Here is a 22,650-nt window from a genome sequence, read left to right as displayed (position 1 = left end):
TAACATCAGTAACAGCATTAATTTTGGCAGTAACAGCACTAACAGTGATACTAAAAGTGGTACTGACAGTATTTCTAACAGTAGCAAAAGTAACACAAGTAGTAATTGTAGTATTATCAATAGCAGTAATAATAGAAGTACTAATTGCTCAGGTAATCAACCGTTATTGCTGATTTTGGGAAATAAAGCTGCAGAAGCAAAACATTTGGTCTCCATTGAGGACGAGTCTCTCAGGACAACGGTTACCCAGGAAAGAGAGTCTCAAGCTGGGGGGAATGATGCAGAGGGGGCCTCCAACAGGATGCGCTCTTCGTCTACTGATACCTCCAGCGAGCACTCTGCTGACCTGGAAGTGATGGAAGCAACAGGGTCAATCCTCCGTCAAAAGAGCTTCCGCATCCTTCCCCCCCTTCATAACTCGCATCCCAGAGAAACCAGTGTGCCCGAGGGCATGGCAGAAGCTTTGGCCAAGGGCATGAAGAACCAGAGAGTTCTGGCTCGTCAGCTAAAGAGGACTGGTGATAGTGGGGATGGAGGGGACAAGGATAAATCCCTGTGCCCCCACCCCCCCCTGTTTAGACCAGGGGTGGTACGTAGGGTTAGTGGAGATACCGTTGAAGTCCAGCTACAAGGAGAGGACAGGCTCCTTCAATACCCATTCCATGGAGGAAGCACACAAACATCCTCAGCAGGGACTGAGAGCAATGTTGACTTAATTTTGGATGCCCCCCCACCAGGCTTGGCTCCAGTGGCTATCGGGACCCAAGTTTGTGTTCCCTTTAGTGGAGAGGAGGGTGGTCCATCACTGTACAGAGAGGGGGTCATCTCTCAGGTGGACCCTCACCCTGGAGTCTCGTTTCCTTACCGTGTCCTCCTGCATGACGATGGAGTACCTCTGGGGACGCGAGAGGAGAGGGAGGACAAGAGGAAAGCAAACGCTCAGGCTGTCTGGGTGTCCAGACAGAGCCTGAGACTGCTTACCCCTCCCTGGGAGGTCCCACATTTGGATGGAGGAAAGGCGAGGGAGAGGGAACGAGAGAGAGAAAGAGAAGAGAGGGAGCGGAGGGAGGAGATGGAGGTGGAGAGGGAGGTCTGCCAGTTGAGCATTGGAATGGGTGTGCTGGGAGATGGGGCACGTTTGGGCCATTGCTTCTCACACCAGGCGGTTTCAGGTGGGCATCCCTATGGAAATGTACATCAACCCCCCCACTCCTCGCCTGTGACTTCCAGTGTAGCCACCAACACAGTTCAGAAACACCCAAAGACCCCAGAGGAAGACATGGAGGTGTCTCACTTCAACATCGGCATCTCTGTTGGTCCTAAGCCAAATGCCGGGTCTTCCCAGCACAGACACATCCTCTCCAAGTCCACTGGCTACCCCCCCACCTCCCCCCACCTCTCTGTGGTGCGGGGCCTGGGACCCCCACACCTCTCCACTCTGGCTAGTCCCCAGCTATCCCCTTCTCCTGCCTTATTGGCATCTGAAATGAACAGCACCCCTCCAAACCTACCTCCATCCAAGACCCAGACCCTTACGCCGACGTCTGGAGTTGGCTCCTCTTCTACCTCCTCCTCTCGGTCCCGGACTCCTCTCTCTCTGGCTCAGCAGAAATACAAAAAGGGAGATGTGGTTTGTACCCCTAATGGTATCCGTAAGAAGTTCAATGGAAAGCAGTGGAGGAGGCTGTGCTCTAGGGAGGGGTGCATGAAGGAGTCTCAGCGGCGCGGCTACTGCTCAAGACACTTGTCCATGAGGACCAAAGAGATGGAGGCGGCGGGGGGAGAGAGGGGAAGAGGAGGCAGCAGCTCAGGGACAGTTACTCCTTCTGATCTGCGGGGCAGAGCGAGTAGTGAGTTTGACTGGGACGACACATCAAGAGAAAGCAGCGAGACTAGTAGCAGAGGAGATTCCAGACCCCGTCTCGTCCTCCCCTCTCTCCTCCCCCATGACCTGTCATCACGATTTGACTTTGATGAGTGTGAGGCTGCCACCATGCTGGTGTCGTTAGGGAGCTCTCGCTCCGGCACCCCCTCCTTTTCTCCTATCTCCAACCAGTCACCCTTCTCTCCTGCTCCCTCTCCCTCACCCTCTCCACTGTTCGGCTTCCGCCCCGCCAACTTCTCCCCCATTACTGCCTCCCCGGTCCTGCCACACCGGAGGCACAGGCAGCCCAGTGGCACAGGGGGAGGAGGCGGAGGGGGCGGCAAGGCATCAGCCACAGGTGGAGGAGGAGACAGGGAGAGACACACTTCAGGCATCCAGCCCTCCTTCCACACCAGCCTGACGTTTACAGTTCCCATGAGCCCCAGCAAACGGAAGTCAGATGCGCCTCCTCCCCCACCCCCTTCTTCGCACCATCATGACTACACACCCAAGACAGAGCTGGAGCAGGGGGACCTCAACAACACTTTCAGGGTGCTGTCCCCCCAGGCGCCAGCCTCACACTCCCGCACACATACTCCCACCTTCTCCCGACCGAGAGTAGTGACCACCCCCTCCTCCAGTAGGCCCCCTTCCTCGACTGCAGCCTCACCGCCTCCTCTCCTGGTGTCCCCAACTCCCCCGTCTCCTGTTACTCCCGATGGAGGGCCTCGCCGCGTGGTCCCGTTAACCCAGCAGGCCCTGCGCGACTCCCCTGTCATTGTCAGAAATCCTGAAGTCCCACTGGCAAAGTTTACCGAATGTCCCTTGGGAAGAGGAGGAGGAAATGGGGCAGGGACAGATAACACCTCAATTATAGACGCTCTCACCCCTCAGCCAATATCTGGCCTCCAGGTTCCAGTTCCCATAAATGCCGCCGCACCCACAGTACCCAACGGCACAGTCCTCCTGCGTGGCCCAGCCCCAACCCTAGTGCTCGTATCCCCAACGCCCCCCTCCCTGCCCACTGCAGGCGCCCCTGCTAACCCCCTGCAAGCCCTGTCAGTCACCGTTAGCACAACAGTCACTGCTTCTACTCCCGGCGGCGTCGACGGCCCTGGGGAACGAGATGGGGAAAGAGAGACAGGGTTCGGGGGTGAGGTCCAGCAGCCGGTTCCTTGTCACCCTTCTCCCACTGCCCTGCTGCCCCTGATCCTTCCAGCGGAAAGCCTGCACCCTGCGCCACGCAAGGAGATTATCATGGGGCGCCCAGGCACAGGTGAGAATTGCTGTGTATGTTTGGGTGTATGGTTGCACGTGAGGGCGAAAACTCTGAAGAAATAGAGACATTTTTTGGAGGAATTAATTACAACCTGTACAAAAGGAAGGTAAAAACAGAACCCCATGGCGGAATGCGTATATTAGATGGTGAACAATGTTTATAATTGGAAATATTGCAGTGAATTTATAAATATGCTCAGCAGCTGTTGCAAACAAAATCAAGACACAAACATCCAAAAAACAGAAACAGAAAATATTGTAGATTACAACAAAACATAATTCAGGAATGGTGCAATGACAAATTCTAATATGTATTATATAACATCATATTTTAATTTGATCTGTTCCAAAGAATAGAATAGAAACCTTCTTCATACAATTCATGGTGTTAGTATGTTAGAATTCATCACTGAAATCAAACCTTATTATTAATTGGAATAATAAATTGCATCTCTGTTCATGAGAGGTAAAATAAAGGGGGTGGAGGGGTAATTTTGTATTTTTCATTTTCACTCAAACCTTTTCAACCTTTTTGGAACCGAAACACAAAGGAAGAAATCAGCGACCCTCCAGTAATGGGAAAGAAAAAAGCCCCCCAAATGTGCACAAGTTCTTTCTTTTAGTTTGTTGATAGAATCTAAAATACAGACAATACTAAATTAACGCTCACCTGAAAATCACACATTTTCTCTTTGTCACTACATTACATTACATTACGATCATTTGGCAGACGCTTTTATCCAAAGCGACTTACACGACTCACTAGTAGGTTATTGTATTTACAGCAGGTTGGAGGACATAAAGACATGAATGCATTTTCACAGAACTCACAGAGAAAATGCAATGATAAGTGCAGTTATGTGGAGAGAGACGGGAGGAAAATCCTGTTCATTAGCCAGGATGCACTTGAAGCTGCTCTCAGTGGCACGAGTATTAAAATCAAAATAATGAGGCAACTTGCGTCAAATTGTGTGTGCAAATGTCGCTTTACGAGTTCCTCTTTATATTTTGCACTCACTAACACACACACACACACAGAGAGAGAAGGAGAGAGAGAGAGAAAGAGAGAGTGAGAGAGAAAGAGAAGATGAGGAAGATGTATTGAAGTCTTCATGTTAAAAAAATATTTCCATTTAAAGTAAAATAGTAAAAAGGAAGGGACATGCACACTTTGATTTATTTCTCTACAAATATTTTAAGATGATCATATCTCATCTAGCCATGTATATGCTGAATTGTATGACATTCATCAAATTAAAATGATTTGCCATCATCTTATAAAAGGTTAGAATACAGTGGCTTCTTCTAGTCATCCCCCAGCAGAATCCTTTCTTACACGTTAAAGCTGGTGACACATACAGAAAGCTACCAGACTGGGACCTGTGATTCACCAGGTCAGTGCAGGAGTGTGTGTGTGTGTGTGTGTGTGTGTGTGTGTGTGTGTTGGAATCATGGCTGATGGCTCTCAAATACTTCATTCTCCAGGCAGCACTCAACACCATGTCTGTCCGAGCAACTAGAGCAGAGGGAGATGCTTTATTTAGTGATTTTTTTAAAAGGATGATTTATTAAGGAGCTACAACAAATCTATTAGAAAAGCTAAATTACTAAACAAACAATTACATTTCTGTTGGGCTTTTTAAATGTAAATGAAAAACGGACGTTTTAGCTCGATGTCAATTTGTGTGTTTTCATGGGAGAGAGCGAGTCCAAGAGGAACAATGTATGCACCAGCATGCTGGCTTCAGTGTTTCTGCCGTTTCCATAGGGATTAGTTTGTACGTTAAAGGGGATTAGCTGGGCAGATATTGTAAAGTCCCTCTGATGTTATGAGTCATTGTACACAGAAACTTTGAGGTTAAGTGGTGACAGTTAGAACAACAGTATGTAGAAAAGACCCACGGCGACAGTATGAGCTGCGACTAGAAACAAATGGGGTCATTATGTGTGGGGAAAGAATTAATGGAAGCATGGAGAAGAACGAGTGTCTGTCCTCTGCTTTGATTCAGCCCCTCATGAGGAACGAATGTTTGAAGACATAAGAACCTGAGTATGGAACGTGGGTTAGATGTATGATGGCCAGTTATGGACTGTTTCCACTGACTCCTACCCACTGTGTTTCCCAGCGAGAGAGAGAGAGAGAGAGAAAGAGAGGGAGAGAGAGAGAGCTCAGGGTTTCGATCAGAAATAGAGAAATGCTTCACAGAGGGAAACATGGATGAATGAACGTGTAGACGTAAGAAAAAAGATTTGGACAAATCAAGAGCTGTCTGATCAACAATCTGTTAATGTGTGTGTGTATGTTTGTGTGTATGCTGAATTTGACCTCCTAATCCAAGTGACCATTATCTCCTCACACAGCACAATTTCCATTGACACTTATTAGTGACTTGTGTGTGTGTGTGTGTGTGTGTGTGTGTGTACAAAGGTGTCGGCTTGTCGTACTAAAGTGTGTGTGTTTCTACATATGCAGGGTGGAGGCAGAGACCTTCCGTGTACGTGGAAGAGCGGGTGTTTAGTGTGGGTGCGTCAAAAAGCGCTTGTCTATCATGTTTCTGTGTGGGAATGTGCAAGAGTGTGTGTGTGTGAGAGAGAGCGTCCTTCATTACCAGCTGAAGATAAGAGCCCACCTCTCATTTCTGTTATATGTGGACATGCAGTACTAGTTTGCGTACTTCACTTAAACCCTCAGTGTGTGCGTAGTGTGTAAGTACTCAGCCCTGTGTGTGTGTGTGTGTGTGTGTGTGTTATTAGGAGTGGGACGATGAATGAATGAATGAATGAACCTCGGCCCTTCTTGCAGCTGATAGGATACTGAATGAGTGAACTATGTGCGATCTCTGTGTGAGTGCATGTATGCTCGCCTTTGTGTGTGTGTGTGTGTGTGTGTGTGTGTGTGTGTGTGTGTGTGTGTGCTTTTATTTTGACGATATGTAACACAGAACACGTGTGGGTGTTTTCTGTAGAGGTAGAACGAGTGTGTGAGCTTTTGTGTGTAGTCGTAGGAGTGTGAAATACGAGAGAAGGTAGGAAACTCCATGTGCGTGTGCGTGCTCACACACACACACAAACACACACACACATGTATATTTGTAATGTGCAAGTTTGTACTGTTCATCTCACTGTTAGCGAAATATAAACACACTTAAATAGCTGATTGTATGGTGTGTGTGTGTGTGTGTGTGTGTGTGTGTGAGGCTCATTCAGTGTTTGTATGTACAAAGTATATAAATATATTGTAGATGAGTGTGTCGTCTCTGAATAGATGATCAGTTTCATATTGTTGCTCCTCTGGTATCACTGTGATAACATGAGATCTTATCAATGCCACACATGTACAGATGTAGTCAAACTTGTATCTGTGTTTGGTGGGAAACGTATCTGAGAAGGCATTTGGCCATTAGGTGATTACGACTGAAACCCAGATTATTATCACTGCTGACATATCAGGCCGCTCAATTAAAGAGAAACAGATAGCAAATGAATATATATTATCTGTAAATTAGGCTAAATAAAATGATATGCTGCCCGTACATCTCTGTGCTCAGGGATGGAGCTGCTTTCTCTCAGCAGGGAATTATATAATATCTCACTATTAATAAAAGGACAATTTGTTTGATAGTTCAGCAGACCAATAATTGAAATCCTGATAGAGAGCAGTTGAAAATAGAGTGAAATCACACACACACACACACACACACACACACACACACAATCTGGATTCTTTTAAAAATCACTACAACAATCCCACAGTGTAAGTGTGTGTGTGTGTGTGTGTGTGTGTGTGTGTGTGTGTGCGTGCGCATGTGTGTGTGTGTGTGCATTCCTGCATGTGTGTGTGTGTGTGCGTGTGCATACCTGCGTGTGTGTGTGTGTGTGTGTGTTTGAACTGTCCCACCTGGGTTGCTCTAATAAGTAAGTCAGGTCAGTGTCGTCCAGGACTTTCAGCAGAATAGAGCCGTCGAAACATCGAGTGCAAATCTGTGGCTGTAGCCGTGAGGTGAAGGATGAGACCCTTTTTTACAGAGGCACGTGTGTGTGTGCGTTGCCTGCCGTGTGTGCATGAGACAGGGTAACTGAGCGTCAATCACCGAGCACCGGATATGATGTGTGAGCGCCAAACGTCTGTTGCCATGGCAACAAAGCAAACATCACGCTGATGTAGCTTTTGCATAATACAGAATTGTCACAAATAGAAATAACTGCCTCTGTGTGTGTGTGTGTGTGTGTGTGTGTGACAGAGGATGAACTTCAGTCTGCTCACGTGTGTTTACACATCAGCACATGTTTGTTGGCTCCATTTATTAATTCCATCTCAGGCTTTTTATTCGGCGTTCCCTGAAAAACAAATGATCCTGGAATGTTAGATTGTTTCCTGTAATTTAATTATTAAAAGTGTTCCAGGTCAAATATCCATTACACAGGCTGCGTACAACAGCAACAAACATGGACATTATTATGTACTAAATACTTTGTCCTCCTCCGGCTTTACTTTCACTTTGACTACCAACTCCCACGGCTTAAGCTATGAACAAAATGTGGAAGGTGTGTGTGGTGTAACAGTGAGTGTTTTTGCCATAAAGGTTGTAAGTGTGTGTGTGTGTGTGTGTGTGTGTGTGTGTGTGTGTGTGTGTGTGTGTGTGTGTGTGTGTGTGTGTGTGTGTCCTGTATGGAAGTCCTGTTTTCATACGGAACACCAGCTTTCTCTCTGTGTGACTCTGAGCTCAGCAGATCAGAAGTTGTTCCTGTGCTTCATCATTATGACTGTGACCATCATCATCATCACTCCAAGTAAAACGTGAAAAACACTTGACTTTTTATCTTAAGTGAAGATATTTGCTGATTTTATTACAGTTGATATTCAGAATTAACCTTTCAGTGTTACTGCTATGCCAATATTCCCCATTGTGAAATGTGAAATTGCATTATCACCTCTCATTCTTGATTAACGGTGCATAATTCTTCGTCTATGTCTCTCTCACACACGCACACACACACACGCACGCGGCTACACAACGTGTCTCACGTGAAGGCACTTTTTTTTCGCAGTGTTTTCTGCACTTTGTTGCGTCTTTTGCTCTGATAGCCGCCTTCCTCTCCCTCTCGTTTTGATTTTTTTTTTTTCCTAAATAATTATGACGCTTTCATGTTAACCCTTTGCTCTATCGCATTGCAGTACCTTTCGCTTCCCCTCCTTACCCACTTCGCTCTCTTCATCCTTGTCTACCCGGATACGGATACACGGGAATAACATCCCCACTCCCTCCCCCCCGCCCCTGCTTTACGTAACACTTAAAGCCCTGCATATCCTCCCTGGCCATGGCAACAACCACATCTGGATCATGCAGCCGTCGACGCTGGCACCAAAGCTCACGTGAAGCCCTCAAGACTTACCACAAGTCATGGCAAAGAATGTGGAAATCATCTAAATGCACCGATGTAGTGCATCTCCACAGTGTGTGTGTGTGTGTGTGTGTGTGTGTGTGTGTGTCTGATTGAGAATGTATGCATGTAAAGTTAATACCCGAGTCAGATGCATGGCTGTCTCTTTGGTGTCTCAGCTGAACTCACATCCATTGCTTGCACGAGAGTTTCCCTACTTTCCTGTGATCCACAGAGTCTAAAGTTTGGATTGAGAAGAGTTTATTCCTTTTCTCCAGTATTCATCTTCTTCCCACTCTCCTCTCCTCTTCTCTCCTTGCATCTCTTGCTCCACAGCCTGAGCACTGCCTCCCTGGTGCTGCTCGTCTGTTGGCCGTTTATCTGCGGGCTAGCAGTGCCTCCAGATGGCCAAACACATACATTACAATTCCCTCACACACTGGATGAAAAGCAGCTGGGTTTCCGAACGCTCTGAAACGTCTGAAAATCTGCCTGGCATCCATTCTCCTCCATCTACTCCAACAAGAGTATCAATTGTTAATCAGTCAGTCACCTGAGTAGTTTTGTAGATGGAAAAAGATCCGTCTAATGCCCACCAGCAATGATGTCATTATTCTCAGCTGAAAGTGATGAGGAAATGTCCCACGGTGTTCTGGTTGTGATGTAGAAAGAGGACACTGATAAGGTGGGAAGGACTTTGGGGAAGTTTTGTGACATTCAGTGAAATTAGTAGAAAAGCATTTGTAATTTGTTGCCTTAAATAAATCTCTTTGGTCCCGTGCAGTCAGAACACTTCTCTCTTAACTATTGCTTAACTTCACGTAATAGATGGCGATGGTCAGTGGCAGACTCGTGGCCACGGGCGACATGAGTACCTGTGCTCAACATAGCTGTTGCCATGGAAACTGCAAAGGACTGGTGGATCAAGTTATAATTGGACAGAGCAAATGGTGGGTTGTGGGAGGGAGAGACACAGAGCAGGGGTGGAAGATGAATTAAGGGATGGGAGAGATGGGATGAGGCTGCGCTCTGCCCGCACAGTACAAGCTCAGGAAGAGAGCAGGACGGAAAGTTTATTACACCAGGACATGTGGTCTCTGACAGATGTAATTGTGGGGGAGAGACATGCATACGTATTAAAACATGATGTCTGTAAGAGCAGATAACTAAAGAAAGCGGCTGAAACACCCACACAGAGAGAACAGCGAGGCGGCAGGGAAAGAGAGAGAGAGAGAGCTGAGAGGAGATGAGCTGGTTCTTCTGTTTCTGCTTTCTCACAGCCTCTCTCACAATCATATGTCTTCACTGCTCCGCTCCGTTACATCTGACTCAAACTGTAAACCTCTGCAGTGTACAGTCACCATCATATGTGTCCTTTACACCTGCTGACCTGTGTGTGTGTGTGTGTGTGTGTGTGTGTGTGTGTGTGTGTGTGTGTGACCCAACAGATTACAGCTGAGATGGTAAATCTTTTGTTCGACATTCAACTTTGTCCTCGGATATGACAACATAATAACATTGTGACAGATGTTCATAGAAACCATGGTAACTGTGTGGTATTTTGTGGTAACTTGTGCCTGAGTATCAGAGGCTTACACTGTTCACCTCAGGGTTGTAACCATGGTAATCCCTCACCTCCACAACTGCCCTCTCTCAGTGTTGGTGTATGTCTCTCTATCAGCCAGGCTTTCACATTCCCCAAACACACACACAGTTTTCTGGATCGATTTGTGTGAGAGTTCAAAGCAGTCGTTACACTTTCATCTCTCTTTCTCTCTCTCCCTCTCTCTCTTCTCTCAAATACCTATTAGCTCGGCCATGTCTGTAACACGCCAGACTGACTTGAGAGTGAGAGACATTTTTATGTGATGACTAAGAAAATGAGAAAAACAAAACAAGTGACAACAGATACTCCTTGTGGTTGATCCATGTTGAGTCATCTATTTTATCATTTATTATTTCATTTTGATAGAAATCAGTGACTCAGAACTGAAAAGGTTGACTTTTTTACTAATGCGGTTCGGCCTCCTGTGGCTCTTACACCTATAAGTCAGTTACCTAGCACCTTATGAGCTGACTGGCGTCCCTCCCACTATTGTGCTTGTTTTGATGGATGGATGATCTGAGCCGAGCGTGACTTCCTGACTCATACGGTCTGCTGAGACACCATGACACACCAGGTCCTCTTCCTGTCTGCGTGCTGTTACGTTACAACAGAGGCATTGCGGCTTTGTTTGAATGTGTTCTCTTTGTCTTTCCCATTTCTCCCATCTCAGGCCCCGAACACTCTTCCTCCCTTAAGAGAAGTTCTGTTTTCAGAAGTTGTTTTCTCTCCACTCGCCCACCCACCCAACCGTCCACCCACCCTAACTCCTCTGTCCCTCCCGCCCTCTCCTGCAGAAAATGAGTCTATTTTTACTCTCTGGTCCTCTCCACTCTTGGCCCGTTCCACCCTTTTTCCCTCTCTTTCAAACCACCCCTACTCTCCTGCTTTCAATTCTCTTCTCCTCCTCTCTGCCCCTGTGAGTGTTGCATCAGAACATTAAAAATTCTGTCTGGAGGAGGCATATTTACACCATGGAGAGCTGGAAAAATGTTCGGGGGTTTGAAAGGGCTTTTCATAGTGGAAAATTGTTTCACTTGCTTCCCCACTCACAGCTGTGACACCAAATGCAAAGGATGGCAGCCTCAGAAAAGAAGGGCTTTACTCTCTCTTCCACGGGCAGCATTAGTGATTTATTTTTCGTGTAGCGATAACATCTGGAGTTATGTTATCACGTCATACAGTTAGAGGAATTTATCTATGTACAAATGTGAATTCAAGGGGTGAGAATGTGCAGTCATCTTCATCAACATCGTTCCTTCTATCCTAATCGGACTGAATAAGTTCCATGTCAGGATGACTTTCTCAATAACCATTAACAAAGGATCCCTCCCCCCTCACCTTCTTCCTCTCATACTGACATATGCTGTCATTTTGCGTGTGACTCCATGATTGACCTTTTTACAAATGAAAACCAGCAGAATCTCAAAGGCATTTGTAAAAGGGGACTGCTAGGGTGGTGATATTTGGGCCAACTGTGACATCATTCATGAAGTCATCATGGGGGTGCTAGGGTGCAAGGGGCGTTATGTTCATGTAAAGTATACCATCATTCATGAGGTCATTTTGGGGGGTGCTATTGTGGTTTAATTCATGTCTCCCACTACTTTAATTTGGTCATGGCAACGAAAAGTAAAACAAAAATAAACAGCAAATCAAATTTTTAACTCCTGAAGGCGATTGGAGGAATGGTGATCGTTACAACTCAATATCTATATACGCTGCTCTGCAATTATTGTAGTAAAATAAGATAAGATAACCCAAATCCTCCCCATCGTGGCAGTGAGTGTGCCAAGTGTATAACTTGCTAGCGCCTCCCGGCAACTGATGGTCTTTATGTGTATTGCAAGTGAAACGGAGCATTTGTAAGAGGGCGGGATCAAGTCCATCTCCTCTTTATTCATTGGTTGTCCTACATCTGAGTGATTGAGTTTGATTCGTCCTTTGATGCGTCAATCCAGGTTTACTACAGCTCCTGCACCAATGAAATTGGTCTGAGGCGGGATTACTGAAAGATAAGAAACAACACACTTCTTAGCGCAAAACTTGAACACAAGTGGGGGTTTACACGCGGATCCATCAGATTTCTTTGTATAATTTTAGTTATTAGCACTGGGGTTTTTTAACTGTCTGTTTTTGTGCTTAGATGGGTCACTGATCGTGAAGCCGGGTAAAATTTGCATATGACTGGCATTCCAGTGCACACTCCGACCAATCAGAACTCGCGGCGGCCGAATGACAGGTGGCTAGCTCGGCCAATAGCAGAGTGCGTTTGGGCTGCTGGGGGCGGGACACGGCTGGGCGAGGTTGACAGGACGAGAAGGGGAGGGGGGCGAGTATGGTTGGGGCAAGCAGCCTAGTTTACAACAAGCGGAAGAGGGAGGGAAAGAGAAAGAAAGGGCCGAGGCTTGCGAGAGACAACGAGGAAAAACAAGGGAGTAAACTTCGGTGCTGAGAAGATGCGTTACGAAGACTTTTCCGGACCAAAACAACACTCGTAACAGCTCGTTTACACCGAGCTGAACGGTGCGCGCGCGCCGTTGTCGCCCCGCACGGAGCGGTTAGCTAACCCAGTGCAGGCGGACCTCACGGACGGCTTCATCCTAACCTACTGTACCGTTTCTGTTTAAAGCCCCCCCGCTGGGCTCGAACCCCATATTCACGCGTCTCCAATTGGACCCTGATTTGTTGTCTTTAGAAGTTGGACCTAATAGGAGGAGAGGGAGGAAAATATAAGAGCAACTGCGACCACCCTGGTTTTCTTCACTGGGAGTCTTCACCGTGCTCGCTGTGTCGCTGTATTGTAGTCTCATCACTTGCTATAGCTAACGTCAGGTTTGTGGCTAAATCTGCCAGGTAGGCTAGGAGGCGGTGAGTTACGAGTGTTCAGAGAGCAGCCGAGGACTGGTTAGTGTTTGATTGCTTATTTTGCTGATCAAAACTGATGGATAACCTCGTAAGCAATGGGTGATGGATGAATGCACCATATTTACAGCCAACGACATCTGGTTTTACGTGGTAAACAGGGATAAACCGAATTTGTTTGCTCAGTATTTCTATGTTATTTTTGGAGCTTGGCAGGCGTTGACTTAATTGCCAGGTTAGCACATGTGTACTGAACGATACTGAGGACGATGAGATGAGAAAACCGAGGTGACTTTATTTGGAATGAACTTGATATAGCAAGCTTTTTGATCCTGGAAACCGCTACGCGTGAACAATACTTTGTAGTTGAGATATGAGAACAATTGCTTTTCTTTTGCCAGTCTCCGTGCGGTGGGTGCACGACCAGGGGCGTTCCCGAGGGGCTGGTCCCAATCTGGAGCGGTGCACTTGAGGCTCTGGTTGTTGCAAGAGGCAGCTAAATTAGCAACCCTGCGGTTTCATGTGGAATTGACGCGTATACATGTCGTCGTTCAGTTATTACTACACATCGGGATATCAAGCAAAACCCCAACACTTGATATTTTCACATTAAGTCGAATCACCACAGCCATGGTCGCCCCAGTTTGCTTGTTGCGGAGCTGCATAGCCTGATCGATACAACTGTCCCCTTGCAGCAGCAGTAGCAGCAGCAGTAACATCCCCCTTTTTGTAGCCATTTGCATCGGGGGAGCTATGCGAGGTTCTTAGCAGCTGCCTCGCCCACCTGTCCGCAGCTGTGTTGTACGGTAGAGCAAAGGTGTGATATGGCCCAGAAAAACTGCGTATTTTCCCTGCCGATGTTGTAATCCAGGCCGTGGCCGGGCTCGAGGCCTTGTTAACCCCTTCAGGACGGAGCCGCTGTAGTAATGTAAACAAACAGAGGGAGAGAGGGCACCGGGGGTAATTAGACCAAAGGGAGGAGGATCTTTGCCTTCGATCATTACCATCATTTTAGCTTATCTTCTCTACACTGCGGCAATCTTATACATTTGACTTAGATTTGGGATATTTTTGTTATCCTATGTAGTACATTTTGTCCACTAATGTTTGTTCGTTGTGCGTTATCAGATTGCGGCATTCTGCGATAAGGAAAGATGGATTCTGACGATGTTTTCTTTATAGCCACATTGTAACTATAAAGATACATCTTCATTACGAATCGCGAAAGCACCGAGGATTGTGCGTGATTGTTGTGAACGATGACTTCAACCTGTAGGGAAGGAACGGATACAGACACCATTAGGCACTTGTTTTTCTCCGGTGAAGAGGCCAGCTGTTTCCCATTTTTATTGAACGTTTCTTCTCGCGGATTTGTGTTGGTTGTAAAAGAGAAATTCTAAAAGGACAAATCGTCGTTTTTTTCTGGGAAAGTAGCATCAAGGATTTTATTCAGCCATGTTCTCATCAGAGAATCCCCAATATCTTCGCCAGGGGTTGAGCATGTTTGGTCAGTCCACGTGAAGTTGTTTAGCATATTACTGTAAACAGTATGTTCTTCATTTGAATGCTTAGTTAGTTGTAGCACAATGCAAGTCTCCAGTCCATTAATGTGCTAACAGAACTGATTAAGAAGTGATTTGACTAGATTGCTAATGTTTTCTTTATTGTTGGAGACATGTATTATATCTATCTTAGATTTTTATAAATGTTTCATGTATTAAGACATCCTTAATAATAATCTTATTTATACCCCCTGTATTCATATATAATTTGTTAGATGTGTTCATATGTAAAGCTCTGCTGCAGCAGCTTCTGGACATCAGAGTAGTCCTCTAGTACAGCAGCAGTTGGAGTAATTTCAGTTATTGAAGCCTACAGCGCTCTGCATCCAAAGGAACCACTGCCTTAACCTATACAATGGGCTACTGTCGTGATTGTAGTTTATCTGTGTGGTTCCATCTCAGTACAGTCATATGGTCCCCCCCCTTTCTACCAATGATTGGAGTTTGTAATGTGTTAACTGAATATAAGAGATTAATCTGAACTGATGTCAAAATAGAACAGTATATTATAAAGTAATGGAAATCAGATAATGTTAAAATTAAACACATTGTTTTCCTCTTTAGTGTGGACCAATGTAGAGCCCCGATCAGTTCCAGTCTTTCCCTGGCATTCATTGGTCCCTTTCCTGGCACCCACCCAGTCAGATGCTTCTTCTCAGCCAGGAGAGGGTCAGCATCCCGTCATCCACCCCCAAGCAGCCAGTCTAAAGACAGGTACTGAATGAATGTATGTTGCTAACTTAGTGGGTGAACATGTGTCCATTTGACCCTGTTTGACATGTTTAGCTCATGCTCTATTTTTCAATTTACTGGTTTGATTACTATATATTTGATACTGTACTATACTATACTATACTATAGTATACTTGAACACGTTTGTATGTCTGCTGTTGTGCTTAGAATGTCAGAGGGTGGCAGCACTCCCACAGGAGCCTGCAGAGGCACCTCCCACTGTGGAGAGGGGTCCTCCAGCCCGGCCTCCCCCCTCCTCTGACGAGCTGCTCGCAGAGAAGGAAAAAGGCGATGCAGAGAGAGAGAGGCCGGACAGTGAGACAGAGAGTGATGTTGATGACCCGTAAGTGCACCGTTTCCTCACTTTCTGTTTGTCATGCTTATTACATAAGCGCACACATACTTCTTTTGTACTTTTGAGTGCCTGGATGTCCTCCTCGTGTGTGTAGAAAGTGGCTATGTATTTATCCAAGTCTGCCTTCACAGTAATATTCTGTGTGGTGCTGTGTACCCACACATACAGTGAGTGAGTGTGATATTTTCTGTATCCTCACACTAATTTGGGCAGAACAGCTCAATGCCAGAACAAAGCAGATGGGAACAAAAGCATTCTATCTCTGGGCTCTATCACAAAATGAAAGGCATCGGCCAGGCTGTCAGCCATTGAAATGGATGAGCTATTCGCTGAATCTGCTGATGTGTGTCATGGGCAATGAACTATTTCTGCTTTGTGTCTAAATCTGATAGACATGCAGGTCTCAGGTAAATGATCCCCATTAAGATTGAGACAATATCTTAGTTTTAAACAGGTAAAGAGATACTAGTGTGTAAACCTTTTATTAATCGAATCCTCTTGTAAAACTATTAATGAAGCTAATAAAGGTAGTAAACAGAGGTGCTTTTGTTTCCTCAGTTTTCTCCCAGGCGTCGTTCCCGACCCGCCGCTCTCTACATCGCCAGTGAAGAGAAGAACTCAGTCCCTCAGCGCGCTGCCCAAAGATGGAGACAAGAGCAGCCCTGGAAAGGTAGCCCACTCACTGCTTCCACCAGCACTGCTTGTTGCCTCGCATTTTCTGAAAGATGTAATCTAATTCCCTGCTTTCTTTCATGCTCACTCACTTAGAGGGAGAAAGACCACATCCGGCGGCCAATGAATGCATTTATGATTTTCAGTAAACGACACAGAGCGTTGGTGCATCAGCGGCACCCAAACCAGGACAACCGGACAGTCAGTAAGATCCTGGGAGAATGGTGGTACGCACTGGGACCTAAGGAGAAACAAAAGTACCATGATTTGGCCTTCCAGGTACACAGAGACATGTACACACTACAAACAAGGATTAGACTGATTCAGGATTAAAGGCTTGTACATGGAATCTTTGTGTGAAGGAAGAGTAGACCTCATTCTGTGCTTTGTGTCCTTTTCCCTCCTTCCCCCTGTCCTTTCGCGTGTTCCCAGGTGAAGGAGGCCCATTTCAAGGCCCATCCAGACTGGAAATGGTGCAACAAAGACAGGAAAAAGTCAAGTTCTGAAGGCCGCGGGGTCCCAGGGGGCAAAGACATACGAGAGAGAAGCATGTCTGAGACCACAGGTTGGTTTCACTCTCTTCTGTTCAGCTCTGACTCTGACACACACACACACACATAATTTTGTCTGTCTAGTGCTGGGTTTGTGTATGAATGTGTTTTAATAAACTTTCCTCTTTTTGCTACTTTTTAGAGCCTCATTCTGTGGAGCTGAAGGGGGTCGGTCCAGGTCTGGTAGGTGTGTCTGAGAGGAGTGCAGGAGAAGGTCATGCGGGCCAGCTCACCCGCCCCAGAGCCTTCTCTCAAAGTGCCATGCACAGCCTAGAGCGGAGTGACCGGGGTAACACACAGGCCCTGGCAGAACTGGCACAGGTACGGCTGAGTACATGTTCTGCTACTATTTATGTACAAATTGCTTAATTTAAAAGAACTAGGCTAGGGTGATTTCCAAGGCAATCAACAGAAATTGCATTTGCTTTTTACAAACATGAAAACTGTCGGAGTTGGATCTAGTCAAATCCAGTCAAATCCATAGAAGTTTGCTGGCAATTATAACAAATGAAATAAATGAAAAACAGCTTTAAGCATGTGTTCAACTCCACTGTGTCTTCAATCTTTCAGATGTGTGGGGATGGAGGCAGCCAGTTTTCAAGTCGCGCCCCACCCCTGTCCCAGTCCCAGAGGGGTGTAAGTGAGGACATGACCAGTGATGAGGAACGCATGGTCATTTGTGAGGAAGAGGGCGACGATGATGTCATTGGTAAGAAACAGAAGCCACTGTACCCATTCAGCCATGGTACACGAGAGATAAACACTCTGAACACAGCTGCTGCCTGTGTCACTATATCAAAGAAGCTTGATATTATGTTTCATAAAAGATCACAATTACCCTTCTTCATATGTAGCCACTATGTAGCCACTATGTGCCTCCTGTGGCATTCCCTACTCCCACTCTTGTCAGGGTCGAGTTGTGCGTTGTCCATGTAAGATAGTAGTCACAAAGCAACATTTCAACCCATCTATGCTTTAGTTTATAGATCTTATTCAGATGCTTGGTGTAGCCTGGCTTGATTGTAAGATAAGCTGTGTGAAAAGCTGAAATTGCGTGTCACTATATGCTGCATTCCTTTCCCGCAGAGGACCCTTACCCTAGCAGTGCCATAGACCTCAAGTGTAAGGAGAGAGTGACTGACAGCGACAGTGAGAACGGCTCAGGAGATGAAACTGATCGGAAGGTAACCAGCCTGCTGCAGCACTTTTTTATTGATTTTTCTTTTTCAAAGAGTTATGTGTCGGCATATTTTTCATCCCTAGCTCCCTTCCATTTTGCTTTTGTTTGCTCACGATATTTGTCTCTGCCCTCTCTACCATTGCAGAGGGTTTTTGCTCCAGTCATCTGCTCCACTGCATCATCATCTTCCTCTCACCACACCCCTCATGGCAGGAGTGTCTCACTCTCCACTTATCCCACCTGCAAGCGTTATGATGAGGGCCGACCAGGAGGGGGAGGATTTTCAGAGCACAGGAGAAAGGGAGGAGGAGAGGGAGAGGCTAAGGATACTTTTGTAGGAGAGGGAGGAGGAGGAGGAGCACCAGCACCTTTGCTCTCGCTATCGTCTGGCCAGTCCGTCATCTCCTCCTCTACAGCAGGAGGGGTTGTTTCCTCAACAGTGAGTCTGGGTATGGGTCCTCTCCTGGGCATTGGAGCTGTGAAGGTGGCCTCCACAGTGGTGACCAACGTGGTACGTCCTGTTATTAGTACACCAGTCCCTATTGCCAGCAGGCTCAAAGATGGAGGCACGTCATCCAGCCCACACCCGCCTGACCGGAAGTCCCTGACAGCACAGCAACAGCCATTTCTGATTGGTTCAGGATCAGGAAGCAGCACAGCGGTCACAGGGGGTGGGTACTACTCCTCATCATCCCCTCACCCCATTAGTGGAGGGGTGGGTCCCAGTGGAGTTCTGACCAATTTGGTGTTAGGAGGAGCACTCTCTGCCCAGCCCGCAGTACAGCTCTTCACTCCCTCCCCTCAGCCTGCCCAGCAGCAGGCCCTCCCCACCGCTGCCTCGGCATCACACAGCCAAACCAACGGGCCCGTGCCTTTGCCCCTCCTTCAGCCTCAGTTCTTCCCCACCTCATCCCTGATGCCCCCCGGGGGTAAAGCCATCACACAAGTTCAGTACATTCTGCCCACCCTCCCTGCTAACACCAACCCCAAGAGTCCACCGCAGCAGCTCAGCCAGCCAACCAGTATCTTGAACCTGTCCACAGCTCCGCCCACACACATGTCCCTGGCCAATGGAAAGCAGCAAGGTTCAAGTTCACTGACTGGATATACCTCCAGTCCAACAGTCGGAGTGGTCAGCCCAGGAACACGAGGTAAAGCGGAGTTGATGTAGTCCAGTAAGGTCATCATAAGACCGTATAGTTATTATTCTGCTCTAATTGGTACTGAACTGCTCATTCCCTCGTTATCTATGTCTGTTCTCTGCTTCAGTCCAAACACAGTCCCCAGTCCTCCAGGGTAAAATGCTTGTTCCCATGGCAACAGTGCGTGCTGCGCCAGCCCCTGCCCAGCAGTTTCCCATTGTGGCTCCACCTCTTCCTGTACAGAATGGAGCTCAAACAGGAAGCAAGGTCAGTTAACAAGTCACATGTAACATGGACACAGAATTTTCCTACATGTGTTGACCTTTTGTCAGAAGAGCTGAGTGTTTTCTTTTCCTGTTGTCATTTTCCATGTCCCTCCAGATCATCCAGATCGCTCCCATGCCCGTGGTTCAATCCCAGCTGCCTCAGGGCGGAGCGATACACTCCAGCCCCTTCCCAGTGTCAGTAGGCACAGCTGCCATAGTGGCTCCAGGCTCTGCTCCCTCCCAGGCTGTTCTACTGCCACCAACACCTACAAGGTAGGACATCAGACGCATACACACAATCCTTTACTTCCTGGACCTACATCTCCATCCCCATGCGCTTTTTTCTGCGAGCATACACTGCTTACTTAGTCACATTTGGCCAAGTGCTCAAAGGCAACCGCTTTTTCTGAAAACACTGATTGTGATTTGAATATTAATATGAATACTGTAAACATGAACTTTTTCTATTTTCCCTTTTCTATTCTATTTATGAAACTGTACGTGTTGGTGCATGGAATGTCACCATTTGCAGTGTGTTACGATGACTTTGATAAAAATCTAGGCTATAATTAAAATTGTAGCTGTTGTAATTTGAAAATTGCACTCTTCAATGTTTTTTTAAAATATATTAATACAATTACTTGCTCTGCATTAAATGAGCCTCACCTACCAGCCAATGAAGCAAGCTAAACTAAACTGCTGTGCCTGTACAGTTTGAGTCAGCGCTGCTCATGTATGAACGTATGCTTCATTTATTCCACCCTGGGCGAGTGTTTGTCTCAGGAGTCTGTCCATCATTACCACTTTGTTTCTACTCAATTAAACAATGAATCATTTGTAGATAACTTGACAGGAGCTGCAGTGACATTTTGCTGTCGCCCAAAAGTATTTAGATGGACGTACATATAAATGGTAAAGATGTCACTGATCAAATGCCTCAGTATAAGTAATATGTTTGAAGTACTCCAACATGTGCAATATTCAGAACCTGCAGCTCCGGCGTGAGGGAATGGAAGACGAGGACTGATCAGCATTGTGGATTCTGCACCACCGCTTTGCTGCTGTGCTTTCTAGTGAAGCAGCAGTTTCACAATTGAGTGAAAACAAGCAACCTGCAGCAATCTCAGTGATTCAGAATCACCCCAGAATCTTATTTCTAATTATTGTTTACCAATTAACAGATTATAAAATGTCCATCTGGCTTAAAACTGAAACATACTTTCCCAGGCATTCATTCTGAGTGCGTTCTTAGTGGCATCAGAAAGCTCAGCTTAGATGCTTCCAATACCAACTAATGGAGTTTTAAAGAGATGTTAGTATTTCTTGAATGTTTTGGTTTTCCCTTTTAGTTTCTGGATGGAAGTGGATCGAGTTACTTTATAATCTACACCAGTGGGTTATGGTATAAATGTTACCTTACACCATTATGAGTAGACAATGTGAGGAACAAAAACTCCAGCAGGTGTGCAGGTCTATTCTGGATGTTAATGTTAAACGTTAGTCATGCTGCTGATGGCCCATGTTGCCTCTGCCTGCCACCCCCACGCTGCCTCTCAGCTCTTAGTGCACACACACACACACACACACACACACACACACACACACACACACACACACACACACACACACACACACACACACACACACACACACACACACACACACACACACAAGCAGCACTAGTCATACATTTCTGCTCACTCTGATGTACACTCAGCGACTGAAGCCTGCTGCAGCATTTCACTCCTTTTTCTTCCAATTTCATTCTAATATTGTCTCTTGTTAACACTTTTCTGGCTCATTGTCGTCCCTCAACACCCGCTGCTATGTTGCCTACATTTCTCTTTTACCTCCTTGATTGTATTTTATTCCTCTTTCTCTCCTCTTCTCACCTATTGTGCTTCTGTGTGTCCCATCCAGAATCACCTATGTCCAGTCCACTCCAGGGGTCCCATCCACTTTGCCTCTGGTTTCCACAACAACAGGCTCTTCCCCGACCCAGCAAGCCCTCACAGTGCCCGGATCGGCATATGTTCCATCGCCCATAGCAACTCTCGGGTTCACAGCTATTGCACCAGCTGGACAGACCCTGGTTCAGCCACTAATTACAGGTTAGTATGATGAACGCCTGAGTCCATAGGTCCTGCAGTGGAAACGCTACATACATAAACTCTTTGCTCTTCTCATTCCTGCAGGTCAGCCACCACTACTAGCCACAGCTCAGCCTCCTCAGCCCTCCACCCCGGCCCCTGGCTCAGGCACCGGGGGCCACATAGTCACCGCCATCTACCCTCCCTCACCTAGTGTCACCATGGCAACGGGGGTGGTCTCCATGGCAGCTGTGGCACCCAGCGTGGTCTACTCTGTCTCCAGCCCCTCCAGCGCTTCCCCCCACATTCTGCCCAAGCACACTGCGCTGACCACCACAATCACACACACGCATCAGCAGTCCCACCCAGACAGACTGACAGACAGACACCTGCCTCAGGACAGACCTGCGAATCGACAGACTGACAGGCAGACTGAGAGGCAAACAGAGCTGCTGACGCATTCAGACAGACATCTGGACAGGCAGACACAAGCCTTAAGCAGTAGCAGCTCAGTGGCACCTCCTAGTGGCTCAGTGGTTTCAGTGAGGCCCTGCAGTCCCCCTCTTACGGTCCACACTCTAGGTAAAGACAGGGTTATGTTTGTGATGTTTAATTTGTAAAATTATTATTATTATTGTTGTTGTTGTTGTTCACATAGTGGTTTAAACTATTCTTTCCTTTTCTATCTTTACAGGCAGTGCTCCAGGAACCCCTAAACTTGCCCAGCTTCCAGTCAGGACCCCTCAGAAAGTGAAGGCGACAGTGGCTAACATACCCGTTGGCAGCTATGAAGGAGGAGGCCGGGGGAAGGACAGAGAGAGGGAGAAGGACAGAGACAGAGAGAGGGAGCGGGAAAAGGAGAGAGAGAGAGAAGCTGCAGCCAACAGTCATTTCTCCTTTGATCCTGAGCCAGCAGGGCAGTTGGGGTCTCCCTCAACAAATGCGGCCGAGGAGCCGCCATCCTCCGAAAGGCCCATGGAGGGCTCCAGTGCATTTGACTCCCCTGACACACGGAGCAGAGAGAGCTCAGCCACCGCAAAAGAAGTGAGAATAACATCATGAAATGGCTTTTAAACCCATACAAAAGTACATAGGAGGCGTTGCTACT

At 46.8% G+C, this 22,650-nt stretch overlaps 1 protein-coding gene across 5 annotated transcripts in view; it reads left to right on the top strand.

Annotated features, from left to right (window-relative positions):
* Positions 1 to 22,650, top strand: part of cicb (capicua transcriptional repressor b) — a 32,261-nt gene that overhangs the window by 6,314 nt on the left and 3,297 nt on the right. For all 5 annotated transcript variants that reach the window (XM_076152607.1, XM_076152608.1, XM_076152606.1 and 2 more), the window contains 15 exons: positions 1 to 3,140; positions 15,119 to 15,268; positions 15,455 to 15,629; positions 16,200 to 16,311; positions 16,410 to 16,592; positions 16,746 to 16,878; positions 17,007 to 17,185; positions 17,435 to 17,573; positions 17,951 to 18,048; positions 18,190 to 19,195; positions 19,314 to 19,453; positions 19,568 to 19,725; positions 21,373 to 21,563; positions 21,648 to 22,124; positions 22,237 to 22,586. The exon at positions 1 to 3,140 is cut by the window's left edge and continues 779 nt beyond it. In XM_076152607.1, the coding sequence (XP_076008722.1) occupies positions 1 to 3,140; positions 15,119 to 15,268; positions 15,455 to 15,629; positions 16,200 to 16,311; positions 16,410 to 16,592; positions 16,746 to 16,878; positions 17,007 to 17,185; positions 17,435 to 17,573; positions 17,951 to 18,048; positions 18,190 to 19,195; positions 19,314 to 19,453; positions 19,568 to 19,725; positions 21,373 to 21,563; positions 21,648 to 22,124; positions 22,237 to 22,586 (6,631 nt within the window). The remainder of the gene's footprint in view (positions 3,141 to 15,118; positions 15,269 to 15,454; positions 15,630 to 16,199; positions 16,312 to 16,409; positions 16,593 to 16,745; positions 16,879 to 17,006; positions 17,186 to 17,434; positions 17,574 to 17,950; positions 18,049 to 18,189; positions 19,196 to 19,313; positions 19,454 to 19,567; positions 19,726 to 21,372; positions 21,564 to 21,647; positions 22,125 to 22,236; positions 22,587 to 22,650) is intronic.

This window comes from Genypterus blacodes, unplaced genomic scaffold (assembly GCF_046128005.1).
Source record: "Genypterus blacodes isolate CSIRO-AG114 ecotype Tasmania unplaced genomic scaffold, CSIRO-AGI_Gbla_v1 ptg000057l_1, whole genome shotgun sequence".
Taxonomy (NCBI): Eukaryota; Metazoa; Chordata; class Actinopteri; order Ophidiiformes; family Ophidiidae; genus Genypterus; species Genypterus blacodes.
This window is presented reverse-complemented; position numbering and strand designations above follow the sequence as displayed.